Below are 19,373 nucleotides of genomic sequence, written 5' to 3'. Positions count from 1 at the left end.
GAGACGTTGCGGCTGACGCGATCTTCCGGGTGCCCCGAGATGGAGTGATTTATTTATTTATTTTACTTGTACATATCTGTTTATTTTATTTTGCTAGTATGTTTGGTTTCGTTCTCTGTCTCCCCCTTTTAGACTGTGAGCCTACTGTTGGGTAGGGACTGTATATGTTGCCAACTTGTACTTCCCAAGTGCTTAGTACAGTGCTCTGCACACAGTAAGCACTCAATAAATACGATTGATTGATTGATTGATTGACCCTCCCCACAGTTGGACAGAATGCGGGAGACACGTTGGGAGCAGGCCGGCCACCCCCACTGAGCCCCAAGAGTCGATCCGATGGCCGGCCCGCCGGCCGGTGGACAGGGTATGCCCACTGAAACTAGCAGACCCCCCTCAGCCACTTAAATAATAACATTGGCATTTATTAAGCGCTTACTATGTGCAAAGCACTGTTCTAATAATAATAATAATTATAATGAGGGTATTTGTTAAGCGCTTACTATGTGCAAAGCACCGTTCTAAGCGCTGGGGAAGCTACAAGGTGATCAGGTTGTCCCACGGGGGGCTCACAGGCTCAATCCCTATTTTACAGATGAGCGATCTGAGGCCCAGAGAAGTTAAGTGACTTGCCCCAAGTCACACAGCTGACAATTGGTGAGGTCTGGACTGTCATCCAGTGCTCAGTACAGTGCTTGGCACATAGTAAGCGCTTAACAAAAACCATAATTGTTATTATTATCATTACCCATTTGGGATTTCTGCGGAACCTGGAGAATGTTGAGAAGCAGCATGGTCTTGTGGATAGAGGCCGGGCCTGAGACGCAGAAGATTTGGGTTCTAATCCTGGCTGTGCCACTTGCCTGCTGTGTGACCTTGGGCAAGTCACTTAACTTCCCTGTGTCTAGTTACCTCATCCGTAAAATGGGAATTAAGATGGTGAGCCCCATGTGGGATGTGGACTTTGTCCAATCTGATTAGCTTGAATCTACCCCGGCGCTTAGTACGGTGCGGGGCATATAGTAAGTGCTTAAAACAAATGCCATTATAAAAAAAAACACCTCAGCTAAGGATTGGAGAACTGACCACGTCTCTGGTAATCACCACAGCCCTTTGTTTATGGGCCCGGGAGGCGGCGGCAGGAACCTGGATTCTAATCCCGGCTCTGCCGCTCGCCTGCTGGGTAACCTTGGGCAAGTCACTCAACTTCTCTGGACCTCCATTTCCTCGTCTGTAAAATGGTGATCCAATACCTGTTCCTCCTCCTACTTAGACTGTGAGCCCCATGAGGACTAGAGACTGTGTCTGATCTGATTATCTTGCCCCCACCCCAGGGTTGAGTACGGTGCTTGGCACGTAGTAAGCGTTTAACAGATACCGGAATTATTATTATTATCTCTTTTTAGCCCGGGGCAGGGACGGACATTCTGCTCCACTGTTATCTTCCTCGGTCGGACCCCAAAGCCTGGGGGTGTCGTGGGATGGCGGACCTGGGATTAGCCAGGATTGTTCAGATCCTGGGGCTCTGAGGGCATCAGAGCATGGTTTAGTAAATAGAGCCCGGGCTTGGGAGTCAGAAGGTCATGGGTTCCAATCCTGACTCCACCTCTTGGATGCTGTGTGACCCTGGGCAAGTCACTTCACTTCTCTGGGCCTCAATCACCTCATCTGCAGAATGGGGATGCAGACTGTGAGCCCCACGGGGGACAACCTGATTCCCTTGTGTCTACCCCGGCGCTTAGAACGGTGCTTTGCACATAGTAAGTGCTTAACAAATACCAACTTCACTTCTCTGGGCCTCAGTCACCTCATCAATCAATCATATTTATTGAGTGCTTACTGTGTGCAGAGCACTGTACTCATCTGCAGAATGGGGATTGAGTCCAGGAGCCCCACGTGGGACAGAGACTGTGTCCAGCTCGATTTGTTTGTATCCCACCCAGCATTTAGTACCGTGCCTGGCACATAGTAACCGCCTAAGAAATACCATAATTATTATTACGATGATTATTATTCTCCGGTCCCCGCCCCCTCCCCCGGGCCCAGAAACCCTGGGCTCCGAGTCAGGGGACGAGCGGGAGCAGGAAGAGAAAGGGGGGGTACGAAGGGGAGGGGTCTTACCTTGGAGGTCAAAGTCGGTGAGGGAGGGGTTGAGTGCATCGATGTCATTACTCAGGTCCCCTTCTGCCATGAGGGCGTCGGGAATGGTCCTGGCCGCGGAAGGCTCCGTCAGCATCTTCATGCTATGGATGGGGGGAGTTTGGGCAGGCAAGGGGGAGTCCTGGGAGGCGCCGGGCTGGGCCCTGAGCTCGCCCTGCCCATCGGCAGGGGGGAAGAGCGTTTGGGGCCCCCCAGGTTGCCCCAGACCTGGAGAAAGATGGGCATACCCCTGCGGGGCGGACGGGTAGCAGGAGGAGGGGTGCCCGGCCAGGAGCGGGTTCTTGGCCTGGAGGGGCCCTGGCGTCGGGTGGAGCACGTGGAGGGGCTGGGGGAGGGCGGAAGGGTGGGCCGACTCGCCCAGGGCCACCGGCGCCGTGGTCATCTGCCTGGGGAGGCCCGGCCCCGCCAGCCCCGGGCCCGCGCACGCCAGGCTGGGAGGGCGGAACTTTTCGGCCTTGTCTCCGATGAGCGAGTCCAGCTCTTCTGGAAGGACAAACAGAGAACCGAAAGCACGCTGAGCCCCCACCATCCTCCCTGCGGGGGTCCTGGGGTGGGGACTTCTCGGGGAAGGGGCCGCCTTCCCGCTCTGAGGGGTCTCGGGGCGGGGGTGGAGGGGCCCATGCCACTTAGGCCCATATTCTTCAACTCTGTTGCCTTCCCCTGTCTGTAATTTATGTTAGGATCTGTCTTCCCCGTGCTACTGGGAGGTCCTTGAGGGCAGTGGCCATGTCTACTAACTCTTATGCTCGCTCTCCCAAGCATTTAGTACAGTGTTTGGCGCAATATAAGTGCTCAATAAATGCCAGGGGTTGACGGATTGATTGGCTGGTCTCCAGCCTCTGTCGTCCTCTCCCAAGCTTTTAGTATAGTGCTCTGTAATAATAATAATTTTGGTATTTGTTGAGCGCTTACTATGTTCAAAGCACCATTCTAAGCGCTGGGGAGGATTCAAGGTGATCAGGTTGTCCCATGTGGGGCTCACAATCTTAATCCCCATTTTACGGATGAGGTAACTGAGGCACAGAAGAAAAAAATGATGGCATTCATTAAGCGCTTACTATGTGCAAAGCACTGTTCTAAGCGCTGGATGTGAAGTGACTTGCCCAAAGTCACACAGCTGACAAGCAGGTAGAGCCGGGATTTGAACCCATGACCTCTCCACTCCTAAGCCTGTGCTGTTTCCACTGAGCCATGCTGCTTCTCTATTCTGTACAGAGTAAGCACTCAATAAATACCGGTGATTGATGGATTGATTGGCTGGTCACCAGAAAGAACCCTCCTCCCCCAGAGGATCCGTCTCGAGGTCTCGGGCAGAAGCAGCGTGGCTCAGTGGAAAGAGCCCGGGCTTGGGAGTCAGAGGTAGTGGGTTCAAATCCCGGCTCCGCCACTTGTCGGCTGTGTGGCTCTGGGCAAGTCACTTCACTTCTCTGTGCCTCGGTTCCCTCATCTGTTAATAATGATGATGGCATTTATTAAGCGCTTACTATGTGCAAAGCACTGGGGAGGTTACAGGGTGATCAGGTTGTCCCACCGGGGGGCTCACAGTCTTAATCCCCATTTTACAGATGAGGGAACTGAGGCTCAGAGAAGTGAAGTGATTTGCCCAAAGTCATGCAGCTGACAATTAGAGAAGCAGCGTGGCTCAGTGGAAAGAGCCCGGGCTTGGGAGTCAGAGGTCATGGGTTCGAATCCCGGCTCTGCCACATGTCCGCTGTGTGACCTTGGGCAAGTCACTTAACTTCTCTGAGCCTCAGTTCCCTCATCTGTAAAATGGGGATTAAGACTGTGAGCCCCACGTGGGACAACCTGATCACCTTGTATCCCCCCCAGCACTTAGAACAGTGCTTTGCACATAGTAAGCGCTTAACGAATGCCATTATTACATTAATTGGTGGAGCCGGGATTTGAACCCATGACCTCTGACTCCAAAGCCCAGGTTCTTTCCACTGAGCCATGCTATTAAATGGGGATGAAGACTTTGAGCCCCACGTGGGACAGCCTGATGACCTTGTGTCTATCCCAGTGCTTAGGACAGTGCTTGGCACATAGTAAGCGCTTAACAAATACCACTGTTATTTATTATTATTATTAGCCTAGCCAGGGGACTCAGAGGGGGCTGTTGGGACTGACCAGTGAACACCAACACAGACTTCTGGTCCCAGGAGAGCTCCTCTCCACTTTGCCGGGCCCCTGGGGGATTAGAGAAGCAGCGTGGCTCAGCGGAAAGAGCCCGGACTTTAGAGTCAGAGGTCATGGGTTCGAATCCCGACTCCGCCACATGTCTGCTGTGTGATCTTGGGCAAGTCACTTAACTTCTCTGGGCCTCAGTTACCTCATCTGTAAAATGGGGATGAAGACTGTGAGCCCCACATGGGACAACCTGATCACCCTGTATCCTCCCCCGCGCTTAGAACAGTGCTTTGCACATAGTAAGCACTTAACAAATGCCTATTATTATGATTATTAATATTCGCCAGCCCCAAGGATTGGGGGTCGGCCCCTCGGGCCCCACCTGGCTTGGCCATGCTCTTGCGCACAGCAACGGGGTCTTTCCTCTTCCACTTCTGCAGCTCCTCCTGCATCTTGTCAATCTTGGCCGGGTTCAGGGCCCACAGGCAGCCCTTGCGCGATGAGCTGCCCGACTTATTCTCCACCTTCTCGAAACACTTGTTGAGAGATAAGTTGTGGCGCACCGAGTTTTTCCAGCCGTCCGGGGCAGTCTGCGGGGACCAGAGCAAGGGGAATCATTAGGAGAGGGCGTTGAGGGGCCCTCGCCCTCCCTTCCCCACCCCCTCAACTCTCCACTGGCTTGCCTCCAAGAGACAGGGCCAGGAACAAGCTACTGGGGGGACAACTGACCGTCCTCACAGAGCCCAGGGCTACGCAAAACGGCCACCTCCATCCATCTGGTCCCCGCAACTCCTTAGAACAGAGCAGGAAGCCAGGGCCGGGAAAACCGCGGGGAGGAGATGACTGACAGATGTCCCCTGAGCCCAACGACTGGCCCTGCTCCCCCGAGGAGTTGGGTCCAGAGCGGGGTCGCCTCGGGGACCATGGACCCGCAGGCAACTGGGGCGGACAGGAAGCGGAAGACACTTTCCCTCCATTCTCTTTCTACATCTTCCACCACCGGCCTGGTGCTGGGGCTGAGGGACTCTGGGTTGTGAGTTTAGTACAGTGCTCCGCACACAGTAAGCGCTCGATAAATACAATTGAATGAATGAACATGAGTGAAGCAGGGAAGACAAGATTGGGGGGTCCACCCGGGCCCCACGTCTTTTGCGTTTCCAAGGTGAAAGAAGCGGGGGACCGAGGAGCGGATGTATGTCAGCCCCCTCGACCCCCTCAACTGGAGCAAGCAGGCAGGGGGTGGAGTGGGGGGGCACCCCTGCCCTCTGCTTGGACAGCAAAATAAACAGCCATTATGTCCTGTCATGCCACCGGGGCAGTAATTGTGCCCATGAAGGGCTGTAAAAACCATTAGGCTGACTCAGAGGTCCCTGTGAGGAGGCAGGAGGGCTGCACCCCTGATTATCACGTCCTGTTTTATTTTCCAAGACACTTGTTGAAGTGTGGAGGTTCTTTATCTGGGAGCAAAACACTTAATTACCTCAGGGAGTGGTGAAGCTCCTCCTCCTCCTCCTCCTCCTCCTCCTCTTCCTCCCTCAGCTCCTTCCCCCCCTTCCTCACTCTCTCAGTTTTAGTCTTGGCCTAATGAGGAGCCAAGCACCCCTCCCTCCTTGCCCCAAGGGAAAATTGGGAGCTTAATCACACACAATCAAAGAGGAGAGAGAAAGAGAGAGAGAGAGAGAAAGATGAACACAGAAGCAAGATTTGCTAAATGCTGCAGGTTGGGAAAGCAGCCGGGTCTTGCCCCTCAGGCTCTAGTGAACAGAGTGAACTAAAACTAAGAGGAGTCTCGATCCTCTTCCTCCTGATCCCAGGGCTCCCTCTCAAACAGAAGCTGAGACATTGAAAAGACCGAAATCTCTCTCATCGGGGTTGATGGCCACTGTGTGTGGCCCCAAATGACTCCTCAAGATCCCTTCTCATCATCAATCGTATTTATTGAGCGCTTACTATGTGCAGAGCACTGTACTAAGCGCTTGGGAAGTACAAATTGGCAACATATAGAGACAGTCCCTACCCAACATTGGGCTCACAGTCTAAAAGACTCGGCCTGGGAAACTTATTTCCCTCAGAATTGAAAGCCTTAGACCAGTGGAGCTAGGGCCCGGAGCCGAAGGGTAGGGGGACGGGACGGGACCCGGAGATCTAGGCCGGGCAGAGCCGAGGTGGCACGGAGAGGCAGATGTCCGGCAGACGGGAGAGATCGGAGTCCCCCATTTCACCCGGAAGATTGGCTTTGAGCATTGATTAGCACTGATGAACACAGGGCCCCTTTACAACCTTATAAAACGGGATTCAGGGATGCTTTGGCTACTGCTCATCCCTCCGTTTCCTCCGCTTCCTGTTTGGATCTACCAATTAAGTTTGACGATTAATCCGCAGGAGAGCCCACCGCCACCTGGCCAGCCACTCCTCTGCCCTCCTCAGCCCTGATTCATTGACCCGGCCCAGATAAACCCCTTCCCCTAGTCGCCTCTTGCTGCCTTGCCCCAGTTAGCTTTGAAGGGGGAAGCCGGGGATAGGCCCCTGACCTCTCTGCTGTTCTGCCCTCAAGCCAAACCAGGCCCAGATTTCTCACACCCCCAAGGTGATGATAGCCTGGGGTCCTGGGGGCGGGGGGCATCGTGCTGAGGTGATGCCTGGTGGGACCAGGTGGCTTTAAAGGTGGGCGGTGGGGAAGGAGGATGGTAACGGGGCAGAGTGGAACTGCCCACTATGATAGAAGAGATGATTTTGTATATATTTATTACTCTATTTATTTATTTATTTTGCTTGTACATATCTATTCTATTTATTTTATTTTGTTAGTATGTTTGGTTTTGTTCTCTGTCTCCCCCTGCTAGACTGTGAGCCCACTGTTGGGTAGGGACCGTCTCTCTATGTTGCCATCTTGTACTTCCCAAGCACTTAGTACAGTGCTCTGCACACAGTAAGCGCTCAGTAAATACGATTGATTGATTGATTAATTGATTTCCTGGCTTGGGGCCTCTGCCCAGGGCTGGGCTTCGCTTTGTGAGCCTGAAGTCTCTGATATTGTCCACTTGGGTTCTCCTGTGTCCCCCCCCCGTGGCTTTGTAACTCTGTGACCCTGTTAGATGGGGGCCTGTGCTAGGGAGGGTGTGTCTAGACAGCCTGGAGGATAATAATAATAATGATGGCATTTATTAAGCGCTTACTATGTGCAAAGCACTGTTCTAAGCGCTGGGGAGGTTACAAGGTGATCAGGTTGTCCCACAGGGGGCTCACAGTCTTCATCCCCATTTTACAGTTGAGGTAACTGAGGTCCAGAGAAGTGAAGTGACTGCCCAAGGTCACACAGCTGACAATTGGCAGAGCGGGGATTTGAACCCATGACTTCTCATTCCAAAGCCCGGGCTCTTTCCATTGAGCCACGCCGCTTCTCTGAGGATGGAAGGGAATTGTCCCCCGTCTTCTGAACGCTGCCCTCACCTCACCCCAACCGCGTCACTGTCCCCAGGCCCTGTCGGCACCCCATCTCCTGAGCCTGGGAAGCCCCCCAACCCTTCCTGCCTTCCCAAATTCCCAGTAGCTCCCTGACCCCCGTCCTGGGGAACGTGCGGCAGGCGGCTTTCTCAGCCTCGGCCTGCCGTGCACGTCGCCACCCGTGGGTTCCAGATTCCAACAAGAAAAACGTTTTCCCCCTTAAGTCAAATGTAAACTTGGTAGTGAGTGTGATGTAACCGGCTAAGAACAACAACCGAAACAGGAAAAAAAAAAAAAAAAGCAGCCCAACCTCTTCTATTTCCAACCCTATAAATCAGGGATTACCTGTCTCCTAGTAAAATAATTAAGCCAAGCAGATGAGTGAGAGGGAGGGGCTGGGGGGACGGGAATGGGGGAGGGTGAGTAAAATAAAAGTATTTATTTTACTTGTACATATCTATTCTATTTTATTTTGTTAATATGTTTTGTTTTGTTCTCTGTCTCCCCCTTCTAGACTGTGAGCCCACTGTTGGGTAGGGACCATCTCTATATGTTGCCGACTTGTACTTCCCAAGCGCTTAGTACAGTGCTGTGCACACAGTAAGCGCTCAATAAATACGATTTATTGATTGATTGGCAGGATTTGGGGTCAGAGGGAGTTAGCTGTTCAGGGGGACGAGAGGAAGGGTGGGGTCCCTTCACCTCTGACCACTTCATTAATGGTAGGAAACCAGTTCTGTTAGAGGATTGGCTCTCTTCTCAGGTGTCCCCCAAGGAAAGAGGTTTCCGCTGAGAACTTTTCTGCTAATTCTGCTGTAGTGAACTCTCCCAAATGCTTAATTCGGTGCTCTGCACACAGTAAGTGCTCAGTAAACACGACTAAGTAGTAGTAGTATTTATTAAGCGCTTGCTGTGTGCAGAGCACTTTACTAAGTGCTGGGAAAGAAAGCGCAGGTGGGAGAAGATGGTCCTTAATTGAAGGGGAAGGGGGAACCCACCCCTCAGCCTGGACCCAGACCTCTATATTGACGGGGAGACCCGACAAGGAGAGAGAAGCACCCCCGACTGCACGTTTCCCATTTCCCCCCGCAACATTTTCAAATACTCTGTCCCTTTTAACCTCACCCTGGGCACACGGGCACATCAAAGTGATCTGCTCAGCCCGCTGTGATTCTCTGGGGAGGACGTAGGAGGTGCCCTGTTCTGTTTCAACTAGAAAGGAGCCGGGATTGCACCATAGAAACTGTCTCTGTGCAGCAGGGATCAGCAGAGAATTGGCATGAGCTGGAATCTGTTTTCTTTGCCAGGCCCTACTTGTGGCGGGGTCAGTGCCGCTCGGCTCTTTACACCCAAAGAGGTGCCTAGAGAGGTTCCGGACCCGACACCGCATTTTTTCCCCGGTTTCTCCAGGCTGGGGTCGAAGGAGAGGGTCTCAAACTGCACCCTCCCCGTCTCCTTTGGCTCTGGGCACCGTGTGGGTTTGTGGAGCACGATGACAAGGACGGACTCTTTTTAGGGAGAGAGGGAAGAGAGGCACCTCTGATCTGTCAAATACATCGGTGCTGGGGGAAGGAAATCCTCCTTTCGCATCCTGCCTTTATCTCGGGCCCTGGTTTATGCATCCCTACCCGCTCCAAGGCTTAGTCCGGGAGGATGGTGGGGAATCTGCTGCCCTTTGCCCAGATTCGGGGCAGGACTCCAAGCCTCCCCTGTGGGATGGCTATAACTCAGAGGAGGTGGGCCAAGACCCTCTCTCTCTGGGGGTAGAGGGGATGTGGAGGGTGGCACGGGGCTGACTTTCGGGCTTTTCTCGGGGCAGGGTTGCCGAGCCCCAGGAAACAGCCAAGGGGCATGGGTGTGGTGGGGAGGTGGAAAGGAGTTTAAGCTGCTCGTCATCCTGTGACATTCTCCGACTCTGCCGTGCAGAGAAAGAGCTACCAGGATGGCAGGCAGAAATGCTGTTGCCAACCTTCACCAGGACTACGGGCTGGGGGCCAGACGGGCCTTTAATTCTGCCCTTCATCCTGCTCACCCTGGGCAAGTGACCCTCCAATCAGGGCCAGTAGGAAAGAATCACCAAGACCTGGGTTCTAATCTCGGCCCCGCCATCTGTCTGCTGCGTGACCGTGGGCAAGTCACTTAACTTCTACATGCCTCAGTTACTTCATCTGTAAAATGGGGGCTAATACTGTGAGTCTCATATGGGACAGGGAATGTGTCTAACAGGCTTAGCTTGTATCTACCCCAGTGCTTAGTACAGTGCCTGACACGTTATAAGCGCTTAACAAATGCCATTAAAAAAATTAAAAATCACCAGTGCATTCTGTTATCCCCAGAGTGTGGTAGAATGCGTGACTCTTAGTAAATGTTTTCAGTGATCCTCCTTCTCTTCCTCTGCCTCATCCCCCTCCTCCTCTTCTCCTCCTCCTCCTCCTCATTCTCTTCCTCCTCTTTCTCCTACTCTTGGAAGAGGGAGGCCAGGAAAGGCTGGGTGAGGGCCCTGCTCATTTACGCCACTGGCTTCGTACTGGAGGCCCCTCGCTCCCTATAAATGGAGGGCTCTTCCTGGGCCATTTTCCCAGAATATGCTCTTGTTGATTCTTCATCATCATCATCATCAATCGTATTTATTGAGCGCTTACTATGTGCAGAGCACTGTACTAAGCGCTTGGGAAGTACAAATTGGCAACATGTAGAGACAGTTCCTACCCAACAGTGGGCTCACAGTCTGAAAGGGGAAGACAGAGAACAAAACCAAACATACTAACAAAATAAAATAAATAGAATAGATATGTACAAGCAAAATAAATAAATAAATAAATAGAGTAATAAATAGGTACAAACATATATACATATATACAGGTGCTGTCCTCCTTGGCCAGCTGGGAGACAAGGAGGCCTACAGAGTCTGGGGAGGCCGAGGGAGAGGAGGTTGACTGTGGCCCAGGAGATGAAAAACTGGTAGTCACATTCCTGGGCGTTCGCGAGGTGCAGCCCGCTCAACTCTTCTAGACTGTGAACCCGCTGTTGGGTAGGGACCGTCTCTATATGTTGCCAACTTGTACTTCCCAAGCGCTCAGTACAGTGCTCTGCACACAGTAAGCGCTCAATAAATACGATTGAATGAATGAACTTGAGCTCCCTGGGTGGACGGTGGGCCAGGAGGCCAGAATTGAGCTTAACCCATTGAATGCACCTGGAAGGGCGGAAAGATTTGTGGGGAGGCTGGATCAAACATATCACCTTTCCCAGGAATTTACCCCCGTCTGCAGTGGTCTGGCCCCGGGTCTGGGGCTAGTGAGATGGGCAGGGCTTAGGGGGCTCTGATGAGAATCTGGAGTTGGGGTTCCAAGCATCGGGAGAGAAGTTCCTCTGCCACCCCCTCTCCATCACAGTGTTGGCTTTTCCCCTTCTCCCGGATGGGTGGGCAGGGTCTGGCTGTCTTCTTTCTCCCGATTTCAGTCCCTCCTTGATACCCCACAGCTCTTGGAAGATGGAACCCGGGGAACCGCGGGGGCTGACAACCCGAGCCCCCGGGTGGTCCAGAGCCCGCTTACCTTGAAGTATGGGAAATGTTCCGTCATGAAATTATAGATCTCGCTGACGGGGAGGCTGCCCGTCTTGCTGTTTTTGAGAGCCATGAAAATGAGGATGCTGGAGGAGGGAACAATAATAGTAATTAGTAATAATAATGGTGCTATTTGTTAAGCGCTTACTCTGTGCCAAGCACTGTACTTAGCACAATCCGGTCGGACCCATCCCCGTCCCTCGTGGGACTCAGGGTTTGAGTTGGAGAGAGAACGGGGGTTGGATCCCAATTTTGCAGGTGAGGAAACCGAGGCCCATAGAAACTTGAGTGACTCGTCCAAGGTCACAGGCAGGTGGTTGGCAGAGTCAGGATTGGAACCCAGGTCCTCTGCCTCCACCTCCCAAGGGGCTGTTACTCTGGGAGGAATCACACCCCCTCGGTCACGGTCCAGGCAGGCTGTACCATTGAGAGCACCCAACACCTGGAGGAGGAAGGAGCTATGGATTGCTGTAGCACCAGGGAGCAGAAGACCTAGGTTCTGATCCCAATCGGGCCCCCAGTGTGCAGGGTGAAGCGTTGTTAGAATCGCTTTCCCTCTCTGGGCCTCGCGGTTTTCTTCTGCGAAGCAGCGTGGGCTCAATGGAAAGAGCCCGGCCTTTGGAGTCAGAGCTCATGGGCTCAAATCCCGGCTCCACCAATTGTCAGCTGTGTGACTTTGGGCAAGTCACTTCACTTCTCTGTGCCTCAGTTCCTCATCTGTAAACTGGGGATGATAATAATAATAATAATGATGGCATTTATTAAGCGCTTACTCTGTGCGAAGCACTGTTCTAAGCGCTGGGGAGGTTACAAGGTGATCAGGTTGTCCTCCGGGGGGCTCACAGTTTTAATCCCCATTTTACAGATGAGGTCACTGAGGCACAGAGAAGTGAAGTGACTTGCCCAAAGTCACACAGCTGACACTTGGTGGAGCCGGGGCTTGAACCCATGACCTCCGACTCTTTCCACTGAGCCACGCTGCTTCTGAAGACTGAGCCCCCCATGGGGCAACCTGATCACCCTGTAACCTCCCTAGTGCTTAGATCGGTGCTTTGCACATAGTAAGCGCTTAATAAATGCCATCATTATTATTATTATTCTGTACCAGAGAGGCTCCCCCGGGACACAGGGAAAACCGCTGAAGCCGTCCGTACCAAAGCCATATCTGTAGCAAAGCTTAAGGGTGCTGTAGCTCGCCACAGGATCAACCGCTCCAAATCCCTGCTCTCAAATCCCTCCAGGCAGCGGTGCCCTCGGCCGCCACCCAGGGTGGAAGGGTTCCCGATACCCTGGCAGACTGGGCAGATGCCCAGAAGGCTTTAGGGGGACTGGAGATGGGCAAGGGGGCAGCCCTGAAGCCCGGAAGAAGCTTCTGGTCCTCCCCTCCAAGCTGGGAGGCCACCCTGGGGGCCGCCAGACCTCAGGATGATGGAGAAGAGGAAGAGCGGGTTGCCGGATCCCTCTCAGGGAGGTGACAACAGTCATCCTCGGGGGCCGGAAATGGTGCCCCCGGGGCACGGGGCTCATCGCTATCTTGGGAGAAGAAGCAGCATCATTGGGTTGACCCAAATCCTGCTCCGGGCATCCCCTCCTCCCACCAAGCGGTCCCTCTTTGGGCACCTGAAAACAAGGCAGAGCCTCTGCGTCACGGGCACAGTGGGGATGAGGGCCTGGTTGAAAATCAGAAGCTCTGGAGTTCTGGGCTGGGTTTGGCCTCCAGAGCTTGGGCGTTGGGTCCCACGGTCTCCCTCGGGGCTGGGCCTCAGACTTAGAGCGCACTTACCTGTAGGAGTAGATGGGCTTGGGGAACAGAGGCTGCTGGGAGTCCGGGCTGGCCTGGGGGGCTATTCTCTGGTAGGGGTAATGTGAGGAAGTGAGGTAGGTCACAGGGTAACTAGCACCTGGGGAATACTGGAGAGAGAAAACAAACCCAGTGGAGGAGGGAAGAGGGAGTAGACAGGCGGTCAATGATATTTATCGAGTGCTTCCTGTGTGCACAGCACTGTACTAAGCCCTTGGGGGAGAACACTGTAACAATAAACAGACACATTCCCTGCCCACAGTGAGTTTACGGCCAACAGAGAGTCGTCAATCACTCAATCCACGGTACTGAGGGTTTACTGTGTGCACAGCACTGTACTAAGCGCTTGGGGGAGAACAATGTAACAATAAACAGACACATTCCCTGCCCGCAGTGAGTTTACGGCCAACAGAGAGTCGTCAATCACTCAATCCACGGTTATTGAGGGCTTACTGTGTGCAGAGCTGTGTGTACCAAGCCTTTGGCACAGTACAACCAGAGTTGGAAGACACTTTTCCTGCCCCCAAGGAGCTCACGGGAAGAGAAGCGCCGGAGGGGTCTTGGTGAATCTCTTCCCGGAAAAGACACGGGACTGAGGGGTCATGAGGGGATGGAAGCGACCGGGGGGCCGTTCCACCAGGGAGGAACCGACACGGGGGTTGCCGGGTCGGTTCCCTTTTATTGGTTTCAGTGGCTCCTGGGGAGGTGTAGGAGACAGAGAGGGGCCGGCTGGAAGGGCTGAGTGGATGGCGGTTTTACAGGTGCCAGAGCTGGCGTTTTATGGTGGGTGGGAAAGCCGTCTGCTGAGCTCTCAGGTCCCTCGCAAGGTGCCTGGCCCGTGAGTCACCCCTACCCCAGGCCCAATAAAGCCAAGGGTGCCACCATCTTGTTTGAGCAGGGGGGATCAAAGAAGAGCGGCTGGGAGTGGCCTGGAGGAATGGGTGGGGGCGGGGGGAAATCCAGTCCACCCAGGAACCCCCACCGTGGGCTCTCTGCTGCGGGCCGACTCAGGGTCTCCATCGTTCTGTCCTGCTATTCGTTCGATTGTATTTATTGAGTGCTTACCGTGCGCAGAGCACTGGACTAAGTGCTTGGAAAGCACAATTCAGCAACAGATAGAGACGATCCCTACCCAACAACGGGCTTGCAGTCTAAAGGGGAGCTCCTTCTAGACGGCCCGCTAGACGGTGAGCTCCTTGAGGGCAGCGATTGTGGCCACCAGCTCTGTTCATTCATTCATTCAATCGTATTTATTGAGCGCTCACTGTGTGCAGAGCCCGTTGTTGGGAAGGGACCATCTCTTTATGTTGCCAACTTGTACTTCCCAAGCGCTTAGTTCAGTGCTCTGTTGTATTGTACTCTCCCAAGCACTTAGTATAGAGCTCTGCATACAGCAAGCGTGCAATAAATACCATTGATTGAAGGATCTTTTTCTCTCCCTCTTTCCTTCTCCCTCTCCTACCCCCGGCCTGACCCTGTTCCCAAACTCCCATATCTGTGGCGGCCCTGGCAGCAGGATCCCAGTGCTGCCAGGCTCCCAGGTAGCTCGACCACGTGGCTGCCTCCGCCAGGCCCCCCCCAAAATGGGCAAACCCCAAAAAGCCGTAGGAAAACCAGCTCCACAGGCAGGGCTGGCTTGTCCTGGTGCCAGCCTGCAGGTGGATGGAGATGGGCTCTCGGCGCACTGCGCTTGCTGGGTCTTGTTTTAGCTGCTGTGCTGTGGGTATTTTTTACATCCAGTCAGTGCCAACATGTGGTAACCACCTGGCCTCCCAGCTCCGGGGGAGGGGAGGGCTGAGGGAAGAGAGGCAACTGGATAAAGGGGCAGACGGGCTGGGTGTTTGAAGTGGGGGATACCTGGGGCCCCTGCAGGCCCCTCCGAGGGGCTCTGGACTTTTTGGGGACTGTTTCTGGGGTGGGCAGAGGGTAGACTGCCAGCCTGGTGTCAGGGGCTTTTAGAACACCCAGGCCTCTACTTTTCCCCATCCTCCACCCCCTTGTTGCTAGAACACAACCCGTTTTTTGCTCCCACTCCCACTTCAGTCGACCCTCGGTCTGCCCCACCGACGGCTGCTGGCCCCCCCGCAGTGTGATCCAGGGTCAGCGACTTTAAGATAGAATGGAAGCGGGCAGGATGTTTTTCCCCACAAGGATGGGAAGGGGGCCTGGGCCTCAGGAGGAGTGAGCCTCTGGTTCTCCCCACCTCAGAGCCCCGAAGGAAAGGTTCTCTGGGCCGGCGGGAATCTGCCGGCGACACCTACCTGGTGATGGAAAGGTGGGGAGGGGCAATACATCTGCTGGACGGAGGGCTGGTAGCAGTACAGACCGGGGGGCCCCTCCAAGGGGGCTGCTGGTTTGAGCTTGACCTCTGACCCATGCTGGAAGAGATCACGGAGAAATACTGTGAGCTCCCACATCCTGGCCTCCCGCCGCCCTCAGGACCAAATTCAATCCCATCGGCTGCAGCCCGACCTAGAATCTTTTCTGGGGGGTTACTCCTGCCCTAAACCCTCCTCCCTGGAGGTCGCTCCGTCTCTGGTTATCCTGCCTCACCCCTCCTGCCCTCCTAATCAATCAATCAACCCATCTCGATGTTGAGATTTCCAGGGGGGCTCCTCCCCACCTGATGGAGAGACGCCAGAGGAGAAGCCTTGGGTGTCCCAAATGGAAGCCCAGAGAGGCCAAGCCACTCACATGAGGTCTCACGGGCACAGAAGTGAGGCCAGAGAGCTCATCCTGATCTTAGCTGCTGTGTCAGCCCTACCTCCCTGGAACTGGGTTCTAGAGGTTCCCAAAGACCGGCCCTGGCCCTGGGGGGCAACTAAGGTGCTCCCACCCCCAACCTTCCAGGTGAGCATCAAGAGGAAGAAGAGGGTGAGAATCAGTGCCAGGGGCATTGGGATCCTTCATTCCCCGCACCTTGGTGGGGGTGAGCCCCTCATACGCAACAACATGACACAGTGGCTAGAGCATGGGCCTGAGATTCAGAAGGCTATGGGTTCTAATCCTGACTCCGCCACTTGTCTTCTGCAGGACCTTGGGCAAGTCACTTCTCTGTGCCTCAGTAACCTCATCTGTAAAATGGGGGTTGAGACTGTGAGCCCTGTGTGGGACAGGGACTGTGCCCAATCCAGTTTGCTTGTATTCACTCCGGCGCTTAGTACAGTGCCTGGCACATAGTAAGTGCTTAACAAATACCACAGTTATTGTTATAATTATTAACTCCCGTCCCCCACCCCATTGCAGCTGGGTCAGAGGGGCTATGAGGGTTCCTCCGGGACGATTGCCACCCGTTTGCCAACTCTGCTTCCCCGCTGGGCATCTTTCACTTTTTAACTCTGGGCCCTGCCCTGCAGGAGGAAACTATACAGAAATTCCTGAGGGGAAGCAGGATGGGGAAGGGCTCATCCTCTGCCCTTCCGCTCCCGTCGGGAAGGGTCAAGATGGGGGCTTTGAGCCTGGGTAGAAGGAGCGAAAACCCCAGGGTTCCGAGAGGAGGGACAGGACTACTTAAAGAACCCCCAGATGCCACATCAGCCGGACAGCTCAGCTTCGGGAAACCTCATTAGGAGCCACGAGCCACTTTGAAAACCCACATCAAGTGGATGGACGGATTGGTCAAGCGTCCAACCTGTCCCGGCTCCACGGACGGGCCCAGAGACCCGGGCAAGTGACACGGGGACCACACCCGCAACCCAGAGTGAACTCGGAGTCCCGGAGGCAAATAGCTCAGTCTCTGTGTGGGGTCAAGGCCCAACTAGGAGGGCTGTGGTCCCCAAGAGAGATCCCCCATCGGGGAGCAGTTTGGGGGCTGAGGAGACGGGGCGCCTAAACTTTGGCCCTGGCTCACTGAGGGATAGAGACCAGGGACTGATTCAGCTCCCTCGGCCTGTTTTCTTACCACGGCAAGGAGAAGGTCACACTAATGCTGACCTCTCTCCTGGGGGTGTTGTGAGGGTTAACCGATCAAGAGATTGCTCTAATAATGTGTTCTGCTGTGATAAGCTCGGGCTAAACACACCCTAGCAGGCAAGTAACTGAACCCAGGTGTGGAGGGGGGGGGGCCGTGCCAGGCTGAGCGGAGGACCGCAATCAGGTCAGGATCGCAGCAGAGGACTCCTTTTTTTACGGTGTTCGTTAAGCCCCGACTATGTGCCAGGCACTGAATAATAATGTTGGTATTTGTTAAGCGCTTACTCTGTGCAAAGCACTGTTCTAAGCGCTGGGGGGAACACAAGGAGATGAGGTTGTCCCATGTGGGGCTGACAGTCTTAATCCATGTTTTACATATGAGGGAACTGAGGCACAGAGAAGTGAGGTGACTTGCCCAAGGTCACACAGCAGACATGTGGGGGAGGCAGGATTCAAACCCATGACCTCCGACTCCCAAGCCCGGGCTCTTTCCACTGAGCCACGCTGCTTCACTGAACTAAGCGCTGGGGTAATTACAAGCTAGTCAAGTTGGACACAGTCCACGTCCCACTTGGGGCTCGCAGTCGTAAGCCTCATTTTACAGACGAGGGAACTGGGGCGCCGAAAAGTGAAGTTACTTGCCCAAGGTCACACAGCAGGTAAGTGGTGGGGCCGGGATTAGATCCCAGCTCTTTCCCCTGCCCACTCCTTGCCTCACCTCTTTCCCCGCTGTCCCCAGCTGACCCTCGCTCCCTGAGGGATGAACGACCTCGGCCAGGAGAGCGGGGACGATGGTGGGTTTGGCTCATTTGAAAGGGACGCCAGGCTTTTTGAACAGAGGGTCCCCGAGGCCTGGGGAAGAACAGCCCCCCAGTTTTACTCTCAGTGTTCCCTCAAATCCTCCAGAGCTGTGGGACTCTTCCAGGGGCGGGATCGACGTGGAAGGAAACTGTACTGAGTTGTGGGGCAACCTGACGGCAAGATTCCCTGCCCCTCATTATTATTACTATAATAATAATAATGGCATTTGTTAAGCGCTTACTATGTGCAAAGCACTGTTCCAAGTGCTGGGGGGCTACAAGGTGATCAAGTTGTCCCACGTGGGGCTCACAGTCTTAATCCCCATTTTCCAGAAGAGGTAACTGAGGCTCAGAGAAGTTAACTGACTTGCCCAAGGTCACACAGCAGACGTGTGGCAGAGTCGGGATTCGAACCCATGACCTCTGACTTCAAAGCCCGTGCTCTTTCCACTGAGCCAAGCTGCTTCTCGTTATTAAATATATTGAATATATTCTCATTATTAAATATAATGGTATTTGTCAAGCACGTACTCTGGGCCAGGCATTGTACTAAGCGCTGGGGTGGATACAAGCACAAATCGGTTGGACACAGTCCCTGTCCCACGTGGGGTTCACGGTCTCTAACCCCATTTTACAGATGAGGTAACTGAGGCACGGGGAAGTGAAGTGACTTGCCCCAAGGTCACGCAGCATTCAAGTAGTGGAACCGGGATTAGACCCTGTGATCTTCTGATTCCCAAGCCTGGGCTCTAACCTGTGGCTCAGTGGGAAGAGCACAGGCTTTGGAGTCAGAGGTGATGGGTTCAAATCCCGGCTCCGCCAATTGCCAGCCGTGTGACTTTGGTTAAGTCACTTCACTTCTCTGAGCCTCAGTTCCCTCATCTGTCAAATGGGGTTGAAGACTGTGAGCCCCCCGTGGGACAATCTGATCACCTTGTATCCCCCCAGCGCTTAGAACAGTGCTTGGCACATAGTAAGTGCTTAACAAGTACCATCATTGTTATTATTATTATTATTATTACACCATGCTGCTTCTCAAACCATTATTCTTCTATCCCAAGAGGAGACCCTGAAACAGGCATCCCAAGTATAAGACACCTCTAGACTGAAAGTTCCTTGTGGGCAGGGAATGTATCTACCAACTCAGTGATACTGTGGTCTCCCAAACGCTTAGCACAGTGTACAGTGCACAGGATAAGCATTCAATGATTGATTAGAGGGTCCCAAATAGGGCCAACTGTTCCAGATTCTGTGAGCCCCCTTTTTCCTCTCCTCCTCCCTACCTCCTTCCCCTCCCCACAGCACCTGTATATATGTTTGTGCAGATTTATTACTCTATTTTACTTGTACGTATTTACTATTTATTTATTTTGTTACTGATGTGCATCTAGCTTTACTTCTCTTTATTCTGATGACTTGACACCAGTCCACATGTTTTGTTTTGTCGCCTGTCTCCCCCTTCTAGACTGTGAGCCCGTTGTTGGGTAGGGACCGTCTCTGTATGTTGCTAATTTGTACTTCCCAAACGCTTAGTACAGTGCTCTGCACACAGTAAGCGCTC

The 19,373-nt window shown here is 53.7% G+C and overlaps 1 protein-coding gene across 1 annotated transcript in view; it reads right to left on the bottom strand.

Moving 5' to 3' along the window:
- FOXN1 (forkhead box N1) overlaps positions 1-19,373 on the bottom strand; it is a 61,349-nt gene that overhangs the window by 9,198 nt on the left and 32,778 nt on the right. The window contains exons 6-10 of the mRNA XM_038758843.1: positions 15,362-15,478; positions 13,083-13,210; positions 11,289-11,385; positions 4,670-4,877; positions 2,119-2,640 (exon numbers count right to left, since the gene is read on the bottom strand). Of these exons, the coding sequence (XP_038614771.1) occupies positions 2,119-2,640; positions 4,670-4,877; positions 11,289-11,385; positions 13,083-13,210; positions 15,362-15,478 (1,072 nt within the window). The remainder of the gene's footprint in view (positions 1-2,118; positions 2,641-4,669; positions 4,878-11,288; positions 11,386-13,082; positions 13,211-15,361; positions 15,479-19,373) is intronic.

The sequence above is a fragment of the Tachyglossus aculeatus genome, chromosome 17 (assembly GCF_015852505.1).
Source record: "Tachyglossus aculeatus isolate mTacAcu1 chromosome 17, mTacAcu1.pri, whole genome shotgun sequence".
NCBI classification, from domain to species: Eukaryota; Metazoa; Chordata; class Mammalia; order Monotremata; family Tachyglossidae; genus Tachyglossus; species Tachyglossus aculeatus.
This window is presented reverse-complemented; position numbering and strand designations above follow the sequence as displayed.